The sequence below is a fragment of the Nematolebias whitei genome, unplaced genomic scaffold (assembly GCF_014905685.2).
Source record: "Nematolebias whitei isolate Nwh7 unplaced genomic scaffold, NemWhi1 Nwh_scaf_113, whole genome shotgun sequence".
In the NCBI taxonomy this organism is placed as follows: Eukaryota; Metazoa; Chordata; class Actinopteri; order Cyprinodontiformes; family Rivulidae; genus Nematolebias; species Nematolebias whitei.
Genome location: NW_023618658.1, coordinates 1 through 24,537, shown reverse-complemented (window position 1 = coordinate 24,537; position 24,537 = coordinate 1). Strand labels below are relative to the sequence as shown.

Genomic DNA, 24,537 nt, shown 5'->3' with positions numbered 1-24,537 from the left:
GGAGTTTGCATGTTCTCTCCGTGCATGCGTGGGTTTTCTCCGGGTGCTCCGGTTTCCTCCCACAGACCAAAAACATGCATGTTAGACTGATTGGTAACTCTAAATTGTCCCTAGGTGTGAGTGAGAGAGTCAATGGTTGTTTGTCTCGTTTGTCTTTATGTGGCCCTGTGATGGACTTGCGACCCGTCCAGGGTGTACCCTGCCCCTCGCACAGTGATTGATAGACATGGGCACCAGCAACCCCCGTGACCCAAAATGGAATAAGCGGGTAAAGATAATGGATGGATGGATGGATGGATAACAAATATGCGTGGGTTTTCTCCGGGTACTCCAGTTTCTTCCCACAGACCAAAAACATGCATGTTACACTGATTAGTAACTCTAAATTGTCCTCAGGTGTGAGTGAGAGAGTGAATGGTTGTTTGTCTCGTTTGTCTCTGTGTGTCCCTGTGATGGACTGGAGACCTGTCCAGGGTGTACCCCGCCCCTCGCACAATGAACGGCGAACCCGGTGACCCAAAATGGAAGAAGCGGGTAAAAGATGATGGATGGATGGATGGATGGATGGATGGCCGATAACAAATTTTGCTGGGCAATTAATTGTCTCAGAAATTATTGTGATAAACAATAATATTGTTTGAAAATTGACAATAATTAGTAATTATCGTCAAATTTTAAAATAAATGTTGGCTAATTTTGAGTGTAGTATCTTTTTTTTTTTTACCACCGAATGGCAGTATAAAACTGTTTGAACTGAAAGATGGATAGTGAGGGAGTGAGCAGCGTGTCACTTTAAGAAAAATGAGAGGGAGGCCCCTTGACGTGACATGGGCTTTTTCTCCTTCCCGTTTTTCCAATTCTCAAAACGGCGGACGCTCAGTGTGGTTTTAGCATTTTTCACACAAAACTTTTAATTAAAAAATCAGTAAACAAGTTCTCAGCTTATTTTTGCAGATAAAAACAACTTTTTACACAAAGGCACAGGTTTCAAACGTGAATTTTGGAGCTTTGATAAGACGGAGGTTTTTCGGCCTGTTAGCTTAGCCCGTAGCTTAGCTTCTCAGCTTAGCTGTTTTTAACGATCCAAAACCACAATTTTATTTGGTTAAAACAGATTTTAAAGAGAAAAGAGAAAGGGAGGGGTCAGTGAAGAACACCAGAGTTGAGCTTTTGTCATCCAGTGTCTTCAGTAGAAAGAGACACGACAAAATGATAATGAGGTCAATAATTTTCATTTATCATGCGGTTAATTGATTCATTGTTTATCGCGACAGGCGTACTTGAATACCATTTCTTTTCATACTTTATATTTTTGCTATTTTGGATGTAGCTGGGACTTTGAATACACAGTTTTGTTCCACCTCATGTACCACACGTGATTCAAATGACAGTAAAAATACTTGAACTTGAGTAAATATGAAATTATTATTGGGCTTTACAGGTGAAAGCTGATGTTAGAATTTCAGGTAATAGCTCCACGGGTATTCTTCAATATTTTCAAGGAAACCTTCCAGTTCAAATTTTATTTTTGTTCTTGTCCCGAGCTGTAACATTTGAGAGGGAAGCAGTAAAGAGACGCTGAGAGAGCTGAACTTTTTTATTGAGGAGGTGAACATAAAGAGCGACAGCCCCACAGCATCAGAAACACCCTGGAGCGTGATGAGGGAGAAATCCAAAGAACAATCTAAAATGCAGTCAAGGCACATTGTGAATCCATGAAACATCATGTTAAACAAATATTAACGCCATGATTCTTTTGGACAGAACCTCGTGGTGACTTCCGTTGGGGGAACATTTCATGGAAGTTTGCTCTGCAGCCAAATTCATGATTCTGCAACAACTGAAGAATCAAAAACTCTTGTCTAAATGTAAAAATCTGATGGTTACACATATTTGTTGGCAAAGGTAATCCACCCTTTAGATGAATTGTTCTGTAACAAGCGTTGCTGACCCACTCTGACTCTAGAACAATAGGAAACTGAAGAACATCAAGAGGTTTCATGTGTGGTCATTTATGTGACAGAAAATTACATTTTTTGCCTTCTCACACACTTCATACCTACTGGTTCCCAGTGTTTGTATCCCATGGTTGGTAGTCCAACCAGAACCACCCTTGGACCAGCACCGGGCCAACTCACAGGTTAACATCAAGTCAACCCTGGTGTAACTGGACTACCATCTTCTTTAAAGGAACAGTTTGAATCTGTTGCTCAGATGGGAGTGTTTGGTAGATGCTGTCTGGAGTCTGTCAGTGTCCCGTTACAAACCAACCCGCTGGAATGTCCACCGTGCACAGGTGGACCAGTGCGTTGGCTAAAAAACTCATTTTCGTTCAGGGCCTCCTGCTCCTCCGGGGTCCCCCTGTTCGAGTCTCTGGGAAGAGTTCCTGCCTGAGGGGCTGTTTTCCTCTGCCAGCGCTGTCTGATGACACACACAGTCAATGGGATCAGCAGACTGAGGCAGAGGACCAGCAGGACCGACACCACCACCAGCTCCTTCAGGTAGTTGGGACAGCGGGCCGACAGCAGGGACTCCTCACCGGGGAACTCTCTCAGTCCAGACCCTTTGGTCCACAGAGTCAGGTTCCTGCCAGGCTGTTGGGGGGTGACCTGAGTGTTCATGGCAGACAGTGAAGGTTTGGTCTCTGTTGTTTCAGGCCAACTCCCTGTGGAGGTGTGAGGTCCAGAGCTGGCTGCAGTGTGAGAGGTGGGGGCGGCTCGTGTGTGAAGCTGGGTGCGACTGGTTGGAGTCTGAGTCAGGGGGCTGCTCTTCTGCTTCACCTGATAGATGGCTATGGTCTGCCGGTAGCCGTTCTCTGTGGACAGGCAGAGGTAGTGGCCCAGCGTGGCCGGAGTGGCCACGAAGCTAAGGCTCCCATCCCCCAGCTCCAAGTACAGGTCCGAGGACAAGCGACTGTTAGGACGCTCCCACAGCTGCCGGGACAGCTGCGATGCTGCGGGACACTGCAGCCGCACCACTTCATTCAGGGACACGGACACCAGCTCGCCTGGAGGACACGAGGCTGACATACACGTTAGAGCTGAAAACACTGCGACACCAACACACGCCTTCACAAGTGTCTCATCTGATAGTATTAATTACAAACTAAACTAAACATGACTGTGTCTAGAAGAAAACAAAAATATAAACACTGCTACAAAATGAGCCTTGCTGGCTGCTTCCATTAACAATACCTGTTAATTACAGGTGAGATGGTCCAACAGTGGAAACATCACTCCTAAAGGACGTTACCTTCTGTAGCAACTGACTCATCAATCTCCCAGATCATTACAACTTACCTGTGGGCAATTTGTTTGGACCAAATCTGGTTCTGTGTGTGAATGAAATGCTGTTGCAGGTTTCTTCAACATTCCCTCCATCTACGTCCTGAGCCCTAAAAAGGAAAAACAGAACGATGATTCTAGTGTTCAAACTTTCTGCTCCTGCCCAGTCCTCAAAAACAAGCAGCCCCCCATCGTTGAGGGGTTTGAATATTGAATGTTGTAGTTTTGCAGATGAATGTTTTATTGGACTGGAATTTAACAGAGAATGAAGTAAACCTTCATGATTTTGGTGATATATATTTAAGTGGTTACATGCAGGAGCTACACTGCGAAGAAGAACAGAGGGAGGTTTTTGTTTTCAGGTGAAAAATACAGTGGGGCAATGGTGGCCCATGATTAATTTTTAGCCATCCCAATCATTTGAGGAGACTATACTTTTAAGCAATACAAAAACTAGAAAGCATAGATTCCTAAAATGATAGGGGTGGTAGAGCTCAGGATGGGAGACTGCAATGAAGTGAAGATTCAACACAATCTGCTGGCTTCCTTATAAAACTTTTACTTCTTTTTTGTTTCTTCTTCTTTCGACTGTTCCTTTCTTCAGGGGTCACCACAGTGAACGAACTCGCCTCTGTGTGGAGCAGAGAGCTGCCATCTAGGGTGCCCGGGGGAAAAGATGGTGGGGGCCTTGCTCAAGGGCCCAGAGTGTCCTCAGATAACTTTTATTAACTGGCTTTAATTATATATGTGAATGTTTTGCAGTGCCCTGAGACGACTTCTGTTGGGACTTGGCGCTATATAAAATGAATTGAAATGGTAGATCTACATATATACACATACAGGTGCTGGTCATAAAATGAGAATATCATGAAAAAGTTGATTTATTTCAGTAATTCCATTCAAAAAGTGAAACTTGTATATTATAATCATTCATTACACACATACTGATATATTTCAAATGTTTATTTCTTTTAATGTTGATGATTGTAACTAACAACTGATGAAAACCCCAAATTCAGTATCTCTGAAAATTTAAATATTACTTAAGATCAATTAAAAAAAGGGTTTTTATAAATGTTGGCCAACTGAAAAGTATGAGCATGTACAGCATCAATACTTAGTTGTTGCTCCTTTTGCCTGGATCACTGCAGCAATGCAGCGTGGCATGGAGTGGATCAGTCTGGCCAAATTTCTAGAAAGAAGATCAGCTCCATGGATGGATGTCATCGCTCCACATCAGACCAGATTTTCTCCAAAAAGCACTCCAGTTATCTCCAGAGCTCACGTTGTTTTCAGAACACCACCTGGACAGCGAGCGGTGGAACGACGAGACATACGACTAAACATGTCGTCGCTGGTCAGGTTGGTGGCCAGGAAAAGAACGTTTTGTTTAAGAAGTTGTAAAGTCAGGAACGTAACTAACAAAATACCGTCTTGACCCGTAGACTTACAAAGTTCAACACAATAGAAAAACACAGACGATACAAAAAAAGGTGAAAAACCTCCATGATGTATAATTTTATATCCGTTTCTCATGGTCTTTTCCCATGAGATCCACTCAGCGTGGCATCAGTCTTTCCGTGAGGTTGTCCACTTCCAGCTCAGGTCTTACCGAATCGGCTGAGGTTCTGTCGAGCTGAAGATTTGACATCAGACTGCAGGCCATCGATTGGCCAGGAAGAGACGTCAATCAGTTTTACAACCTCAGAACTGCAGCCTTCATTTTAGATTTTAACTTAAAAAAACGTATAGTATATCCAGTAAAGTGGCAATATGTACTGTAAACCAACACTGTGGTACTATGAGGAGGTGCAGACGGAGCTGGACCAAACAGACTATTTATGGGCTTAGACCTTCGGAGGAAAAATGCCTCCAATTGGCCACAGCGTTCCTGGAAACGGTGGCAGAGGTCGGTGAGTGTTTTGAGACTTTATTTTATTTATTTGCCCGTTGCTGTGTTGTTTTTGCCATGGATAGAAGTTTTGGGCTGCAGCTCTTTGACGGTCCTGCCCCACATCAAGTTACACTGAAAACTACTGAGAACGTGTGGACCTGAGTGGAGATGAAGCGAGTCGTGAAGAGACTGATGTAAAAACCTAATCAGGACATTGTTGTGATTGTAGTACTCACAGACTGCTCTGGGTCCCAGAGACCTCAACACAGGCCCTGCTGCCAGGATCCCAGCCACAGAAAGGGTCTCGGGCCAGGACACACTGACCACAGGTCCAGTAGAAGGAGCAGTTGGACGCTGGAACCCTCAGAACCCCCTCTGATGTGCCGATGTAAACCATACCCTGCAGGGAGACAGAACTGGATCAGAACGCGCTCTACTCTACTCCTGAGAGTCTTCACTGACAGAAACATCAGAGACCTGACTGCTCTCCAAGAGTTTAAATTTCATCAGGATTTTTGAAAGAAATAGGACTTTCTTACTGGTAAATTAATGCTAATGCCTTGAAGCATGCTTATAATGTTTTGACCATTATCCTTCATGTCCATAATGATTTATGATTTGCAGCTCCTCCCACAGTTGTGTAGAAACACTAAAAAAAAAACAACCAAACATCTAAACATGCAGGTCAAATTGAATTAGTGGTTTAAGACTTTTTGGAAACAATACATTTCACAAAATATACAAAATTAGCCAAATTAAACGAAACAAAACAAAGATGTGCTAATAAGTATAGTTTGTACACAACTGCAGATCAATTTTTAAGATATTTGAAGATGTTCAACCTAAGGGGTAATAATGTGCTTCAGACTGTCTTTTATATTTCAAAAGTTTTTAAACATAAAACTTTTTTCCAGTTTTTTTAACACTTCCTGCAAAGGTTATACATTAAAATGTATCCATTTGTGTTACTCACTGCTACATATGGATATGTAGCTCGTCTCTCAAACCTCGTATGAGGGCTCTCTGCAGAGTGGCAGACCTTACTGCGGGGACTAAGGTGAATGATGCCCCCAATAAATGAAACAAACCCTACAGTCCCCTTTTTTGAAGAAGGGAACCACCACCCAAGTCTGTCAATCCAGTGGCACGGACCGATGTCCACGCAATGTTGCAAAGGCGTGTCAACAAAGACAGCCCAGCAACATCCAGAGATTCAGAGATTCTTTATTGTCATTCGCACCACGTGGTACGTGTGGTGGAACGAAATTATGTACACAGGGTCCCAGTTACATCCCACAATAAAATGTAAAAGAAAAACAGTAAAAAGATCTAACATATGAACTAAGACTATGAACTAAGAAGACTATGAACATCCAGAGCCTTAAGGAACTCCCTTGGGTTCCTCCCAATCACGTCCCTCCAGGTCTCACAGTCGTTACCCACGTGGGCATCAAACTCCCCCAGCAGAATAAAGGAGTGTTCAGCTGAACACCTGCCAGCACCCCCACTAAGGACTCCAAGAAGGCTGAGTACTTGGAGCTGACAGTTAGGGCCAGGCATCCCTTCACACGAAGGCACAGGGAAACTACCTTCTCATCTACCGGGGAAACTCCAACACACAGGCACCAAGCCAGGGGGCTAAGAGTAAACTCACACCATAACAGCACCTTTCACCATGGGCCACTCCAGATAAGATAATACAGTCAAGCTCCTCTCAAGGTGATTAGGTACGAAGCCCATGATGTGCATCGAGGTGAGCCCAACGATATCTGTGCCGTTCAGGTTGTTTTCACACCTGATAGTCCGGTAGACTCGGTTCGGTTCGGGACCAATATTCATGACCTTTTGTTTACATTTGAGCTGGTGCGTTTGCATTCACACTGCACTGTGCAGTCCAGAAAACCTGTTCCCCCACTCGCCTGTGGGGGCGCTGCACCAAAAACTACTGAAAGAAACGACACAAAAACCTCTGAAGACACTTCTTCTTCTTTTGGAAATTAAAACAAAAATAGAGTGGCGTCACATTTTAGAGGTTATAGGAGTTCTGTTTTGTCATTATTCAACAATGGACTCAGCATGAGCAGAAGATGAGGCAGAAGACCACGGAGAATATTGTGTTACACAAGGCAGCTGACGGCTCCATATGAGGTAAGAGAAATGCTTGTTTTTGCCCTGCGCTGTACTCCACTTCCTGCTTGTGGAGCGGGTCCGGTCTGTTTACATTCACACTGTACTCGAACCGCAGTGGAGTTCTCTTCTACCGGACCGAGACCTAGGTTTTAGCCCGGACCAGAGTTTGCCTTTTTGTTCCGTGACAGAGTTCGATGGCGAGTTCACACCTCCCCAAACGAACCGGACTTCATAGGCAAACAGGCTTGATACTGTGCTCGAATATAGTAATTTTACATCCATTTCATTGTAAGTTGGGTATTTTTTAAACATTTACATTGCCTTTAACCACAAGCATTGTTAAAGAAAAGGATTCAAATTAAACAAGCTGCTTTTTATTTCTTAGTGTAATGTCAGCTGATGTTCTAGAACAAGACTGGTCTTACATAAAAACGTAAAGTTACAGATTATCTGCATAATACAGTAAAACCTTCGTTTTCAGGTGTTCTCAGACACAACAGATGATCACAGTTCTTTGTCTGCATGTTCAAAATGTTCTGGGGGTTTAATAAAGTTGTGCATGTGACCGTTCAGCGTGTTCAGTGTCTTTCAGCTCTCGGTGCGTACCTTGGGAACAGACAGCTTCAGGCTCTTGATGGGCTGTGGCGGCTCAAAAACCTGGACCTCCTCGATGATGTGGGCCCCGAGCGGCAGCAGCACTGCTTTGTGTAAGTAACCATCCTCTGTAAGACAGGAATGGACACGTATTACTTTACATAAAACAACCTCGAACAGCTGTGTGATCAGCACTAAACCTTTTATACGTTGAGTAATGTGTATCTCCCACAGTTTTAGAAAAAGGCTGCGTTCACCCTGCAGGTCTTAAAGTTCAGATCAGATGTTTCTGTGTGCTCGTTCTCATCATTTAAACGTGACCTCCTACAGACTCCAGGGTGGACAGTCCACGGTTCTGAATCGACCCGCAGAAGGTGTGACGTCACACGCAGCACCACGGAGGCTACACATGTTAGCATGCGCGAGCGGTTCAATCAGAAACAAATATCTGCTATAATTGTGTAGTCCAGGGTTTATATTTAATCTGGCCTCTTAGCTCCTCCGGTGCAGCACTGTGTTTCAGAGCGACGACCAGAAGGTAGAAACAAACCAAAGTATGGATCCAACACTTTAGCATGGATATGATCCGACACCAATGTTGGTACATATCAGATGTTGCTGTGGATTCTCAGTCATCCAGGACATGATGAATTCAAACAACTGGACTTTTGTACTGCATGGGGCTGAACGATTTTTGAAAATATTGTAATTGTGATTTTTTTTACACCAATATTGCGATTTAATATGCAATTATTTTTCAGTGTCTTCTTCTCATGTATTTCTCAACGAACACAATCAATAAATCTGTTTCAGATGTTTTCAGCTTTGCTGCAACTCTGTTTCTGCATTTTTTGTGTAGCTCTGGGATAGCAACTTGGCTAAAATGTGTGCGCGAGGGAATTCTGTACTGCTCATCCATGTGTTTACCAAAGCCGTAAACCCAGGCTTGGTCACTGTATTAATGGGCATCATGTCTTTCGCTATGAACTCTGTTACTACTCGAGTTATTTCCATGTGCCGTTTCAAATTATGTTCATACGGAGTAATACCCTCGAACGGTTCGGTCAGTGATCCCTGTTGGCTGGTACTTTGTCTACTTGAAGTTGAAGAACTGGTCGTTGGCATTCTGGCCATGCAACGATTGTAAATGGCTTTGTGGTGTTTTATAAGTGTTAATAAAGATTTGAAAAAAGTCTGATAGGAATTTTTTCGCCTCCAACTCCAACATGTGTCCAGTTTACCACGTTTTTGTCTGTCCAAACAGATCTCACTTGTAAATGAGTCTTTGAGGCTCAATGTGATTTATCTGTTTAAATAAAGGTTGAATGAAAAAAATATTGCAATATTATTGCAAATGCAATTAATTGTTCAGCCCTAGTTCTGCAGCTGAACACGTGTCGAGCTCTGGGCTTTACCTGTTGGTCCCAATATCAGCAATACTCAGATCAATCCATATCCTCCTCCCTCACTGAGGTGAAGTCAGATCAAATGAGACATGAGCGTTGGGACTGAGATCACTCTGAAAACCACCTGATATGGATCAGATTCAGTACCACAGATGAAAAAGGCCTGTGTCAGATTAGAAAACTCAGATTTGGGTCTTGTTTGTCTGCAGGGTGAACGTAGTCTAAGATCATCTCCTGTTGAGAAACACCAGATCTGCATACGTTTTGGACAAACCTTTAAAGTTAATTCATGCAGGATCTCACACTCTGAATGTTTTGTGAATGACTCGTCTACAACCAAACCAAAGTTCAGCTTAGAGTTTGTAAAATTGTCTGAGGTCTCTTAGCTGTGGAGCTTCTAAGCTCTGAATCAGGTAAACTCTAGATGTACATCCAATGATCATTCTCTAAACCTTTTATTTAAATTCATCCAGCGGTGCATAGAAAATAATGGTACACAAACACAGACATGGACATACCATCCCATTTTCTTCTTTTAGCATCAGGAATTAAACATGCTTTCCAGGTTTGCTGGTGTTTATGGGTCTGACCCACCTGTCAGTAGAAACAGGACCGTGTAAAACTTTCTGTTGGCCCCCTGGACCCTCTGGACCATCAGGCGGCTGTAGGTGCGCTCAGCAGACACCACGGTCAGAGGTTTTCCTGCTGGATGCACGCTGTCCTCCGCCAGAAAGTTCTCTTTGACGAAGCGCAGAGCGTTATCTGACGCGTTGTGCAGGCCACACTAGCACAAACAAAAAAACTGAGTTTAACACAAAAATTAATAAAACACACAAAACTGACCCGACATTAAACTAACACCTGCATAAAACACAAGCTGCAGCTTTCATACAGCTGACTGCAGGAGAACTAAAACAAGAGTTTAAAGAAAAACAAGACAAGACACAAAAACAGCATTTCCTGCCAAAATCCAGCGTGAACGCTTAGTGCTGAAGGATTTCTGCTGAAAAGGTGGAATCTCTAAACTGTTAATGTGAGCTGAATTTGAACAGCAGATGTTTGCTGAAAGCAGGCAAATAAAAGTTGAAAGCAGCAGAAAAACAACGGAAATGTGTAGAAAAAGCTGATTGGAGCAGAAATGAGCAGAATAGATTGAAATAGACAGAACTAGAAAACAAAATATCTGAAATTAGCAACTAAGAAACTGAAATGTGCAGAAAATGTTGAAATCATTAGAGCGAAGCACAAAAAGATGAAATTAGCTAAAAAATAAAAAAAAAAAGACAAAAATTAGCAGATAAATACCTAAATAATAGTTGAAAAAGCTAAAATTAGCAGAAAGAAGTTGAAAAAGCTGAACCTGAACAACAGCTGAAATGAGCAGTAAAAGGCTGTGAACAGCTCGAAGGGTCTGAAGGACATGATGAGAGCTCCACTCATTTTCAATGAGAAAAACATGGCTAAATATTTAAAAAAGTAAAAACTGCAAATATCAAAAGTCACAGCAGGAATGTCCTGCATGAGCTGAATGTTTTGAGACATGAATTGTTAAAATAGAACAAAAACTCACGAACGAGTCGTCTGATGAAAAAGGTACAGAAGAAAAAAATGGATCCGAATAATGAGAAAACTCAGAAACATCCACTGTTGATGAGAAACAGGAAAAAGTTTCACCCTCTTTCAGTTCCAGGGTTTTAGGTCTCAGGAAACAAAAAATGATCTGGTCTGTAGAAGGTTCTTACCATTTTCTTAACACATTTTAGACATGAAATCATTCAGAGATTTAAAGGTAGTTTATCTGCAGGCTTATTATGCCCTTTATAATTCCAGGAACCTGATGAGATGTGTTGTCCCAGATCAATTATATTGATGTGAACACTCACCTCTCCCGGATTTGCGACCTTCTCCTGAATGCGTGCGCTCCACTGTAACGTGTCCCTGTTCAGGACCTTGTAGTTGCCAGAGAAAACAGATTTGATTTCTGCCAGACGAAATGAGCACACTGCCGACCTTCCAGAGTTCACGGCCCTGGTTCATGGAAATCACACATTAGGGACATGAAACATGAAGTCATTGTCTCAAGAACACAACAGTCTTGCTGGAAGTGGACAAAAATTAGCCACATTCTCAAAACAAGGGTCATTTTTCTCTATTCAGCTGAGGTTATTCATCAGGTTCAATTTGCAATGTGAGAAAGGCCACTGACCACTGAGAGGTGAAGATGCCATAGAAAAGCGTGTCATCTGCAGGAGCTCCCTCTGCTGGTGGGAGGATGTCGATGTCCTGGACCACATTGTAAGGCAGCTCACTGCCAGCCTGGCACAACAGCTGAGCTTTGGCAAACGTGGTCCATCGTCGCTGTAGAGTCCGCAGACCTCCAACGTCACTCTGAACAGGGAAAAGAACCCGGAACACCGCAGAATGGTATCACAAGTTCACTTAGTACACGAGCTAGCCTGTTGGATCTGCGTTTGACAATTCTGGGACACTCCCAACTGTATAGTGATGAATCCTTATACAAGTAAACACTTTCTTAAAAGAGCTCTGCAACATTTTACACTTACTATGCAGATCTGAGACACACGGGACACAATGAACTTGTCTATGAAGTTATACTCTCTAGCCACTTCACTGAAGAAGAAGAAGATTTTCTCCTCATGGGGAATGAAGATGGAGCTGATGAAGGTTGGATCTGTAGGAAAACAAAGCTGTGCTGAAGATGAAAAATGTTTGGAGGAATACTAAAACAAAAGTCAACCAGGCTGATTCGTCAACCGTTGCTGAGGGGTCTGAGTAGTGAATGTTAGTAGATTTGGGGATGTATTTTTCTAGACTAAAACTAAACATGGAATGAAGTAAACCTTAACGATTTGATTAATAAATATTCAAGTGGGTAGGAGTTACACTGTGGAGAAGAACAGAGGGAGATTTTTTTTTTCTTGTTTGAGGCAGCACGAAGTGACGGATCCTGGAGAGTGGAGGGTAACATGGTTATCAAAGTCAACGGTTTTTTTTTTGTCATATGTACCACATGTGGTACATGTGGTGGAACAAAATTGTGTACACAGGGTCCCTGTTACATCCAACAAAAGTATAAATTGTAAAGAAAAACAGTAATAAGATCTAAGATATGAACTAAGAAAAACGTTAAACTAAAAATACGCTAAGCACTAGTAGTACAAAAACAATACGTAGAATAATATGTTATAGTATAGTATAATATAGTATAGGAACAATTACTGTAGTTTTTAAACTCCAGAGTAAGCAAACTGAAAATGACCAGACCACACTCAGACAGTAAAATGACAAGTGTTTTATTTACAAAGTGAAGTGGTTCTCAGGAGCTCAGGGATATGTTCTGTAGAAATAAAGTAATGACAAGTATCTGAATCCAAGGAAATTATGGTCTGGGTAACTCTTCAATGAGATGATGTCTTACTTTGTTCCTTATGCTTTGCAGGTCAGGAGGGGATCAGATTAGCAGGAGCCACAAGGAGAACCACAATTGTGACAGGTAGTGCAGGTGAAGATAGTGGCAGAGCAGACTCGAGAGGTGTTTTTTTCCTCTTAGGGCTGGAGATCATGGATGGAATGTCCAGAAGACAATAGAAGATTACTAGGGGTTGAACCTTAGGTGAAGTATCTGGACATCACTTTCAATGCAGGGAACCAGAAAGCCAGGAAATCTAGAGGCACAGGAAAGAGATCACAATTAGGTTTACTCAAGATAAGATAATTCTACTCAGTCTGTTACACTGTACCAGAATGGTATGAAATGTTCCAGCGGAGAAAAGCTGACACACAGGGCCTTAAATACCAGATCTCATCAGTCAGGATCAGGAACAGCTGGAGGTGGTTAGAGCTGCCCTGCTACTCAGGAAGCTGAAAGGTGTGGTTAGTACACATAAAAATGGTGAGTCCTACAGTACACTCACTCTTAAGAATTGCCTCTTGGCAATTTAATCTGCTATTCTGGATGGGCCCTATAAAAAGCTGAGATCCAACATGCATCTAAAATAACAGATCTAGGGATCCAGGATCTTTCCTCAGGTCTGCAGCCCTCCCAGTCCACTAGATATTGGAAGCATCTGCACCGTGGTGACCAGAATGCATTCATTGAACCTTTATTTATACAGGCCATCGAGCCTCAGGGATTGTTTACAAGAGAAACCTGATTTTACCAAAGAGTGATGACAACAGTAGACCAAAAAGACAACGGTAATCATAAAAACATATAAATTGAGAAGAACAAATAAAAGAAAATGGTATAAAAAAAACCCTGCTAGGCATTGAACAGAAAAGGCTGGGTGGTTCTCGATAAGCCGAGGGAAAAAGTGGGATCGACCAGAGGGCAAAGTGGGCTTTCGGTTACGGGCTTGACCCGTCAGACGTGGGGTGAATTCTCATAGATGGCAGTTTGAGTCTGACAGCCGAGGGATTGATGATTCTCTCCACTGGGAATGAGCCATTGAATCTAGGTGCCAGTTTCCTAGGTGTCCTTTAAAGAGAAGTCCTTTGTAAATATTCAAACTCTTTGACCCACCTGGTAGATAGGGGCTGAGGATCTGTGCCAGTCAGTGAATGTCTTGTTTTGGTCTGCCATGCATAACAAAGCCTCCTTGCTTTGGCACCAAACTTGTCAACATCTGTGGATGTGATGTTGGACAGAGGGGACGTAGACGTTAGATTATTGGCTCGGACAGAGAGGTGGTGAATAACCCGATGAAGCTTCAAAGGATGAAAAACCATTGGTGGAGGAATGGAGAAAGTTGTGGGCGTACTCCTCCCAGGGTACATGTCAACACCATGATGAGGGGTTATTGTTGATTACCTTGTTATTGTTGAATTCTGCCTCCAGCTCCTGGTTACATTGCTCAGTCTGCCCATTAGACAGAGGATGGTACCCCAATGTGAGGCTGGAGAAAGTTCACAAGGCCTGGCAAAACACCCTCCACATTTGTGAGTTGAACTGGGGTCCTCGAATGGAGACAATGTCATTGGGAATCTCATGCAGCCGAAACACATGTCGAATCACAAGTTGAGCGGTCTCGAAAGCCTTAGGGAGCTTAGGAAGAGGGACACAAGGTGCAGCCTTGGAAAAACAATCAAATATAGTGAGGATGATAGAGTTAACTTCAGATACAGGAAGTTCAGTAATGAAATCCAAGGAGACATGAGACCAAGAATGACTGGGATTGGTAAAGGCTGCAAGAGTCCAGCTGGGGATTGATTAATATCCTTGTTCTGGGCACAGATGTAGCACGCTGACACAAAGCCTCTGATGTCCCTAGTCATGGATGGCCACCAGAAATGACATTTGGTAAAACTTAACGTGGTGAATTCTAGGATGACAAGCAAACTTTGATGCGTGAATCCATTCCAACACTTCACACTTGCAACTTTTGAGAACAAACCTCCACCATGTAGGACCAGTGCAATGGTCAGGTTCATTTTGTAAAGCCTCTTAGATGTCCTTCTCGAAAGGCCACCTCATCACAGCCACCGAACAGGTAGGTTCAGGGTGCATTCACACTAGCCCTGTTTAGTCTGATTTAATCGAACTCTAGCTCGTTTTCCTAGGAAGTCCGGTTCGTTTGGGGAGGTGTGAATGCACCATCGAACTCTGTCATGGAACAAAAAGGCGAACTCTGGCCCGGGTTAAAACCTAGGTCTCGGTCTGGTAGAAGAGAACTCCAGCGCGGTTTGAGTACAGTGTGAATGTAATCAGACTGGGCCCCGCTCCACAAGCAAGAAGTGGAGTACAGCGCAGGACAAACAAACATGCATTTCTCTTACCTCATATGGAGCCGTCAGCTGCCTTGTGTGAAAAACAATATTCTCCATGGTCTTCCGCCTCATCTTCCACTCATGCAGAGTCCATTTTTGAAAAATGACAAAATATAACTCCTAAAATTGCTAAAACTTGATGCCACTCCATTTTTGTTTTTATTTCCAGAAGAAAAAGAAGAAGTGTCTTCAGAGGTTTTGGTGTCGTTTCTTTCAGTAGTTCTTGGTGCAACGCCACCACAGGCGAGTGGGGGAACAGGTTGGTTCAACAGGTTGGCTCGACTGCACAGTGCAGTGTGAATGCAAACGCACCAGCTCAAATGTAAACAAAATGTTATGAATATTGGTCCCCCAACCGAACTGAGTCTAACAGGCTATCAGGTGTGAAAACAACCTCAGGTTCCTGTAGAAGATGGCAAAACCCAGAAAATGTTGGAGCTGTTGTCTTCAGGTTTTGGCCACTCATCCACAACCTTGATATTATCAGGATCCATCCATACCTGTCCACTCTCAAATATAAAGCCCAGAAAGGTTATGGATGACATGGAAATCACATTTCTTGGCTTCAACACACAGTTGATTCTCCATAAGGCATTGAAGAACTGCTCAGACATGAATAGTTTGTTTGTGGGTCTTTGGCGTAGATGAGTATGTCGTCCAAATAAACAAACAAAAACAATTTCAATTCAGTTTCAATTCAGTTTATTTATATATAGCACCAAGTCACAACAGAAGTCCTCTCAGGGCAGTGTACAGAAACATTCATATACACAAAAAGTAAGTTAATAACATTATACATCTGAGGCGCAGATTGCTTTGAGTCAAACGTCATCCCTGTCTCTCATCCTGAGCAAGCACGAAGGCAAAAGTGGAAAGGAAAAACTCCCTCATGAGGAAGAAACCTCCAGCAAAACCAGGCTCAGAACAAGCGGTCATCCGCTTTGGTGGGTTTGAGAGGACAGGAAGGAGGAATGAATACACAATGGCAGGTCAAGAATCACGTTAAGTTAGAAATAATTTCAAATTAAAACTATTAATTTGTAACAATTAATTTTAAGAAATTAGGTCAATTTGTCCTCCAGTAGTCTAAGCCTATGGCAGCATAACAAGCCAACCCTAACTATAGGATTTAATAATCAAAAAGTCATGGAGTGCATCATTGACCAGTGCCTAGAACACAGTAGGGGCATTGGTCAAGCCAAAGGGCATGGCTAGGTATTCAGTGTCCGAGGGATGTCTTTAAAGCCGTTTTCCACTCATCACCTTTACATATTCTGACCAGATGGTAGGCATTTCTTAAGTCCAATTTAGAAAAGATAGTGGTGGACTGAAGATGTTCACATACAGAGTCAATCAGAGATAACAGGTATTTGTTCTTTATTGCTATATGGTTAAAGCCAAAGGCCTTAAACCAGCCACTAGGGAGCACAAGCCAGTGTATCTCTTGTGCCGGTCCCAAGCCCGGGTAAATGGTGAGGGTTGTGTCAGTGTAAAAAACTTTTGCCCAAACCATAATGCGAGTTCATCCAGAGAGAGTCAGAAAGAACTCCATTGTGTCTTTGTGGATTTAGAAAAAGCATATGACAGAGTTCCAAGGGAGGAGGTGTGGTATTGCATGAGGAAATCTGGAGTGGCAGAAAAGTATGTTAGACTGGTACAGGACATGTATGAGGACAGCAGGACAGTGGTGAGATGTGCTGTAGGAGTGACAGATAGCTTCAAGGTGGAGGTGGGATTGCATCAAGGATCGGCTCTGAGCCCCTTCTTGTTTGCTCTGGTGATGGGCCGACTAACAGATGAGGTCAGGCAAGAATCTCCATGAACGATGATGTTTGCAGATGACATTGTGATCTGTGGTGAGAACAGGGAACAGGTGGAAGAGAACTTGGAGACATAGAGGTATGCACTTGAAAGAAGAAGAATGAAAGTCAGCCATAGTAAGACAGAGTACATATGTGTAAATGAGAGGGAGGCTGGTGGAACAGTGAGGCTACAAGGAGCAGAGGTCACAAAGGTGCAGGACTTCATGTACTTGGGGTCCACTGTCCGGGAAAATGGGGAATGTGGTAAAGAAGTGAAAAAGAGAGTCCAGGCAGGATGGAGTGGATGGAGAAAAGTTTCAGAAGTGATTTGTGACAACAGGGTGTCAGCAAAGGTCAAAGGAAAAGTTTGCAAGACAGTGGTGAGACCAGCTATATTGTATGGTCTGGAGACAGTGGCATTGACAAAAAGACAGGAGAAATAACTGGAAGTGGCAGAAATGAAGATGCTAAGGTTCTCCTTAGGAGCGACAAGGCTGGATAAGATTAGGAATTACATAATCAGAGGTACAGCACAGGTTGAACAACTGGGAGATAACCTTAGGGAGGCCAGACTGAGCTGGTTTGGATATGTCAAGAGGAGGGACCATGGGTATATTGGTAGAAGGATATTAGAAATGCAGCTGCCAGGAAAAAGACAAAGAGGAAGGCCAAAGAGGAGATACATGGATGCAGTTAGACATGAAGGTAGTTGGAGTGAGGACAGAGGATGCAGAGGACAGAGTGAGGTGGAGGAGGATGACTCACTGTGGCAACGCCTGAAGAGGGAAAAGCCAAAAGTAGAAGAAGAAGAAGAAGAGGTTAAAGCCAAAGGCCTTAAAGACTGATCTTGTGAGGCCACAAAAAACAAACAAACACAAAAAACAGCGCCCAAAGAAGAAGTGGAAGGACAAATAAGACCAGAGGCAAGAGACTCCTCGATGTAATGTTGCATGGTCTCTTTTTTGGAGCCAGAGAGGTTGTACAGCCATTCTGGAAGGTAGGAGGGCCCCAGGAAGAAAGTCAAAGCCATAATCGTATGGTGGTAGAGAGAGCCTAATCTTTGCTGAACACTGGACCCAAGTCACAATATCCATCAATTCGTTTCTCTACTTAGTTGTTTTGAGAGTTGTGCCTCTGGAGCCAGGAGTAACCCAAAATAACTTGGGGTGTGAGCACATTGAAAACAAAGAACACACCCTCTTCATGGTGAATTCCAGAGATGACAAAATGGATTCTTGAAGTTTTATGGGCGATTGAAGTGTAGGTCTGACAAACTGCAGTACCCATCATGGGAATACCCTTTTAAATGGGCTGGGTAATTTGCAGTAAAGTGGGCTGTCTTACCACAATAAATACACTCTTAGCTGTTCAGTTGTCTTTCTTCAGGAGTAAGCTGAGTGTGACCAAGCTGCATTGGTTCGGGTCCTGGGTCTGGCATCACAGGTATGGTTGGAGATGTAGAGGAAGGAAACTGAGCAGTCTGGAAACCGGAAATCTGGTGGAACTGGGATTTGTAGTTTTGTTCTCATTGTCTCTCCCGAATACAATCATCAATGTAGATAGCAAGACAGATCAATCCATCAAGGTCTCTTGGTACCTCACAGGTGGATAACTGATCCTTTACTTTTTTGTTGAGAGAGTTTATTAACATACCTCGTAAGGCCTTCTCCCCACAGCCAGACTCTTCTGCCGTGATCCGGAAGTGAATGTAGTGTTCCAATACTGTACCTCTGTCCTGACATAGGGATAGTGAATGTTTGGCTGCTTCCTCTTACTGGAGAGGGTGAGCAAAATCTCAGAGAAATATTTAAGGAAAGTCTGAAAAGTTAATGTTCCAGAGAGTGAGACAAGGTAAGCGTGGGACCAGAGCAGGGCATCTGCTTTCAGTGTACTGATAATATGTGTAATATTTGCAGCATCAGAGGCGTATGTACTGGGAATTTGACTGAAAGCTTATTTTTATTGCAAAATAAATCCCCCACAATGATCCAGGTTACCTTCAAACAGTTCGGATGGTCTAATGTCTGGCTCATGGGGAACTTCAGGAGTATGCTGGGTCGGGTGCAGGAATAGTTGCGGCGGCTTTAGGTAGAGGTAATAATGCGGCCAACTTTTGGTTGATTTTGAACATCATGCTCCCCAGCTGTACCATGTTGGCCTTGGTGGACCTTTGTTCCTAAAGGTCCCCACATACTCGGGCATACATCACTCCATGGAGGTCCATGTGTACTCGAGGCAGACTCAATGCACACTTGAAGTGGACGTCCGCCGGACATGTCTGCGCAAAGATAAATTGTTATGGCCGTGTACGTGTACCCGGTGTTGCACAACCGGGCAACTGTGTTCACATCAAACTGTTTTGTATACGACACCAACTGCTTTCTGTGTTCTGAGCAACCAGTCTCAAGGACGCGTAGCACAGCTGTCGTTCTCTGTGCAGCGCTGACAGGTGTGCGGTGGCTGCCCTGGTGGTGAAGAAACGAGGCTAAGTGCGCAACTAGCTCATCGAACTTGCTAGAATCCATTAGAAAATATTCTAAATGTTTCTCGCTGTCCATCATCTTCATGTCCCACCTTCTTTTCTTTTGTTTTTTTTTTGCCAAGAGGCAAGCAATCTTTTCCTCCTCGTCCATTGATGCCATGACTGAAATTGTGAGAAATTAAGGAATTTGTCATAAGATAATTCAAATCTGTACGCTCGAGTATGAAGACTCAACTGTCTGCGGACAATATGCGCAAAGTCCGCGTGGCTCATGAAGTATGCATAGTACAACAGAGTATGTGGGGGCCTTTAGGCTTTGCTGGCCGGGAGGGGATTACCAGGAGTGACCAGGAAAACCACAATTGTGACAGGTAGTGCAGGTGAACAGTAAATGGCAGGATGGGCTCAAGAGCATTGGTTTCCAATAATTTTCAGTCAGGTCATCTGGACAGTTTTTTTTTTTTTTTCTGAAATGTTTCAGCAAAAAAAAAAAAAAAAAAAAAAAAAACTGTCCAGATGACCGGACTGAAAAATGTTGGACTGTATACCTGGATTATTGACCATGGACTTTTTTGGTTTTGAACCAGTTTCACTTGACTGTCGATTAGGAAGAGGGCCGGCAACAGAGGAGGAGGAGTGCCAAAGACACCATCTTAGCACCAACATAACTGGTTTGTTCCACTTTGAAGTAAGCAGTTTAGGGGTAGAATCAGTTTTGTTGTGTGTTTCCTTGACTGATGAAGCCTTCCAGATGGAAGGTGAAACGTTTCAGCAAAAAAAGAAACTGTCCAGATGACCTGACTGAAAATTGTTGGATTGTATACCTGGACTATTGAGCATGGACTTTTTTAGCATTGCTTTTCCTTTTAAGGCTGGAGATCATCGATGGAATGTCCAGAAGACAACAGCGATTACAAGAGATTGAACCTTAGGTGAAGGCATTGCCCAATCAGATTTCTTCTTTGTAATTAAGATGGTTAAAGGAGATGCATCCAAGTAAAAGTACACATTTTATTGAGGAAATGTAGTGGAGTAAAAGTGAAAGTCGTTAGAAATGTAAATAACGAAGTAAAGTAAAGATGCATCAAAATTCTACTTAAGTATAGTAACAAAGTATTTTTACTTTGTTACATTATAACACTGCATTTAAGCAATACAAAAATTAAAAAGCATAGTTTCCTCAAATATTCAACGAGATGCAGCCACACATCAAAATGGAAGTCAGCATGTTGCTTATTTTTCCAATTATTATGCTCACAAAATATATGGACAGACAGAGTGAGGGTATTTCCAGTTTTATTTCGTATAGGCTTCGCCCTTTAAGGCTATCGCTAGTGGGTTTATCCCTTCGCACGCAGCGCAGCACTGAAAACTTTAGTCCACGCCCACCTGCTGTGTGGGCCTCACCCCCGGTCCGTATAAACTACGGTGAGACCGGGTAATCGGCTCCCATTTTTTCTTCAGCCAGCTAGCTAGCACTGTCAGAAGAACGAAGAAGGAAAAGTTGTCCAGCTTTGTCCGGCACAACCTTTGCTAAGGATGCCTGGGTCCCCGCCACACCAAACTCCTGTCATCCCAGTGAGCTCTTCCTCCCCGAGGAGAAGCAGAGACGAGCAGCCTTGTTCAAAGTAAGCGCAGAGGAGTGCTTTTCCGTGGCGGGCTGCTACCTGCTGGACGACGCCATTGCCTTTTCTAATGTTTTTTCCTCGTGGTGAATCGGATGATTCCCTCAAAAAAGGTGATGTTAGCAGCAGCTCTGCTGAGTGGTTTTTTCCCGTGGAGGGCTGCTACTCGCTGGACGACGCCATCGCCTTTTCTAACGTGTTTTCTTCGTGGTGAATCGGATGATTCCCTCGATAAAAGCGTTGGCAGCAGCTCCACTGAGTGTTTGTTTGTGGCGGGCCGCTACTCGCTGGACGACACCATCGCCTTTTCTAATGTGTTTTTCTCTTGCGGTGAATCAGATGGTTCCCTCGAAAAAGGCGATGCGGGCAGCAGCTCCGCTGAGTGTTTTTTTCCGTGGCGGGACGCTATGCGCGGGACGACGCCACCGCCTTTCCTTGACGCAGAGTCAAGTGTGCATTGAGCAGATGCAAATATGCTGATGGTCCTGAGGCCACTGGATGCATCAGATCATCTGATCGGTCCAAAGATTTGATCAACTCTCAGTCAAATGATACTTTCAGCAGCTCCTGGAGGCCACGTCATACAGTAAGACGGCAGTTCGTTCAAGAAAACGGAGACAAACATAACAAACAGTGTTGAGGTTTGTTTTGTTTTATGAGCCTGTAAAGTGATCCCCTGGCACTGGGCTAGCCATTAGCCTAGCATGGATAGATACAAATCACCAGACTATCCCTTTAACAGTTGACATGAGTGTCACATGTTTTAAGCTGAGAGTTAATGCCCTCACCCTCAAGCCATCCTAACGTATCGTCCAACTTCATGTCGACTCGACCACCTTCACTGAGGTGTCTGGAGATGACCGGCCGGTTCCCCCTGTAGTCTGCCACAGTGGCAGTGTACAGTTCTCCATCTGATACAGACACATACACACATTACTACAGCACTTAATGACAACACTCCACTGTACAACAAACAAAATGATTAGAATATGTCTGCCATATAAGTTGGATTCCTCAGTTTTTGCTATAACTCTTTCTGTTAAAGGGATCTCTGACTAACTGGACATATTGGCCTTAAAATGTTATTTCTCTGCTAATACATGTTGTTGTTTGTGTCGCGAAAACTCCTGATTACTTTAAAAATTAGACATGTTTATTACATTTTTCATCTAAGGAGTCACCATTATTTTACTGGCACAGTGCATTCTGGAGCGATGACGTACATCGGTTGTAATGAGAGACCAAAACACGAGCCAAGGCTAGAAAGTCAGAACATGTGACAATAAAGTTATATTGTGTAATAATTCTTATGCACAATATATGGGTCAAATAGATCAAACGCGATCAACTTGTGATGTTTCTTTTATTATTTCTGGAGCTAATGCCATATAGATTAGCTCTGGATTAGCTTCAGAGCTATATCCAAAATTAAGATTCAAGCTGAGTGAAGCTTGTACCAGAGAGACCAGTCTCTGTCATTTACCCAGAATGCATTGCAGCGTAAATGAAATAGTAACGTCAGTGTGTCATTAATTTTAAAAACATAAAAATTAAACAGCAAAAGTATTTTTACTGTCGTTTTTATAGCTGAAGTAATTGTTTATCAAATAAGGTTTATTGTTCCAACTAAAATGATTCCTTTAAATTATTCTCCAGTGTTCTTTTATATTTCTTACTGTACAGAAATCAGTTATTTAAATCAGTCACTTACACACATTTTGGACTGAGTTATAGTTCCTGCTTTGTTTTAAAATGTCACACAAATCTTGTCAGTAGCAGCATGGTGGAACAGTTGGTAGAACTGTTGCCACTCAGCGAGAAGGTCGCCGGTCCAAATCCCGGCCCGGGACCTTTCTGGGTGGAGTTTGCATGTTCTTGCAGTGCATGCGTGGGTTTTCGCCAGGTACTCCGGTTTTCTCCCACAGACCAAAAACATGCATGTTAGGCTGATTGGTAACTCTGAATTGTCCCTAGGTGTGAATGAGAGAGTGAATGGTTGTTTGTCTCATTTGTCTCTATGTGTCCCTGTGATGGACTGGAGACCTGTCCATGGTGACCCCCACCTCTCCCACAGTGATTGCTGGACATGGGCACCAGTGACACCCCCCCCCCCCAACCCCCCCGTGACCCACAGAATGGAAGAAGCGGGTAAAAGATAATGGATGGATGGCAAATAAAATGTCCTTTAAAAACATTGGTGAGAAATAAATTAACCTGTGACACAATTTTAAATAAGTTGCTTGATTTCCTAATATTACTTTAACCTTTTCAGAACTGACACAGCATATGCACTCTATCACTATTTTATAATAATCATAAAGCAAAGTTCTTATTAAAAAACAAACAAACAAAAGCTGACGGTTTAACTAATTTCAGTGATTTTTACATTAAGTTTTTAGCAACTTCAAGTCAGTTTCATGAACACTTTAAATTAATAATCACAAGTTTCCCCCAAATCTGCCAAATTCCAGAACTTATTTTTTCTGCAAAAGCTTAAATTTTTGAGTTAAAAAAAAAGTAATTTATCTTCTCTGCAGAGCATAACTACTTCTCCAGGCTCTCTTCCGCCTGCTTCATACTCTCTCTACAGATCACATTGTTTTCTCCTAACATTACAGTCCAAAGCAACATCCGCCGACCTCTCTTGGCAATTCAGAGGTATAACAGTGGCTGGTTGACATCAGCCTCTGTCCAAAGATACTGTAGATCTCACTGAGACAAGAAAAGACATCTCAGGCCTGACTTAAACTAGATTGTGGAAGGGACTTTTCTCCACTCTTTAGCTATTATCAATCAAGAAAGCCAATCAGATTAGCTGCATATTTGGCTCGATCATCTTTGGGTATTTTAGAGGAGAAATGTGAGGCCTGCATTTGTCACTAACTTGACCCTTACTGAAAAATGTAGATGGTAATAAACTTGAAATTGTTGTGATGTTTGATCAATAAAACACTTTCACTTAATGTGGCGTGTGCTTTTACAAGCCTAAAATAAAAATAAAAGAAAATGCAGAAAAAACATTTCACAAGAAGCTCATTTTTCTTTTCTACATTACCACTAGTATTTTTTATACTAGTGTCATTCATGATAAAAATGATAAGTTTCAACACAAATGTTAGAACAACCAAAGTAAAGAAAACCAACTTTTAGTGTCTACTTTCAGTTTTTGGATCCTTGCAAAGGTTAGAGATGGTTTTGATCTTATAAGTAACAACACCACCATGAAATCTGAAACGATTCTTGTTTGAAAAATCTTCTAAAGTGGTGTAAGTGTGAATTCACTTCCTCCATACAGAGTAGATCCATTACAAGGTTGATTATTAATGAAACCTACATCAGTTATAAGGTCATCTTATCAGGTGTCTTACCCACAATGACAGCAGTGCTGCGCTGATAGGGGTCATAAGGGCAGCGACCTCTTCCTTCATCGGTGTTGGGGCTCATTGTTAACGTGTCCGAGTGCTGTGAAAATGAAGAATTTTACCACCATAAACAAGTCATGGGAAAAAGTTCACCCTCCTACAGTCTTACAA

The 24,537-nt window shown here is 42.8% G+C and overlaps 1 protein-coding gene across 1 annotated transcript; it reads right to left on the bottom strand.

Annotated features, from left to right (window-relative positions):
- Positions 1-2,210: 2,210 nt before the first annotated feature.
- LOC119429215 (semaphorin-4B-like) lies at positions 2,211-24,466 on the bottom strand (the record flags this gene model as incomplete). Its single annotated transcript, XM_037696889.1, has 10 exons — positions 2,211-3,022; positions 3,300-3,394; positions 5,415-5,578; positions 7,915-8,030; positions 9,903-10,092; positions 11,192-11,336; positions 11,515-11,696; positions 11,873-12,000; positions 21,793-21,915; positions 24,373-24,466. Coding segments are annotated over 10 exons (2,049 nt in total), but the record flags the coding sequence as incomplete, so codon positions are not given.
- Positions 24,467-24,537: the final 71 nt, after the last annotated feature.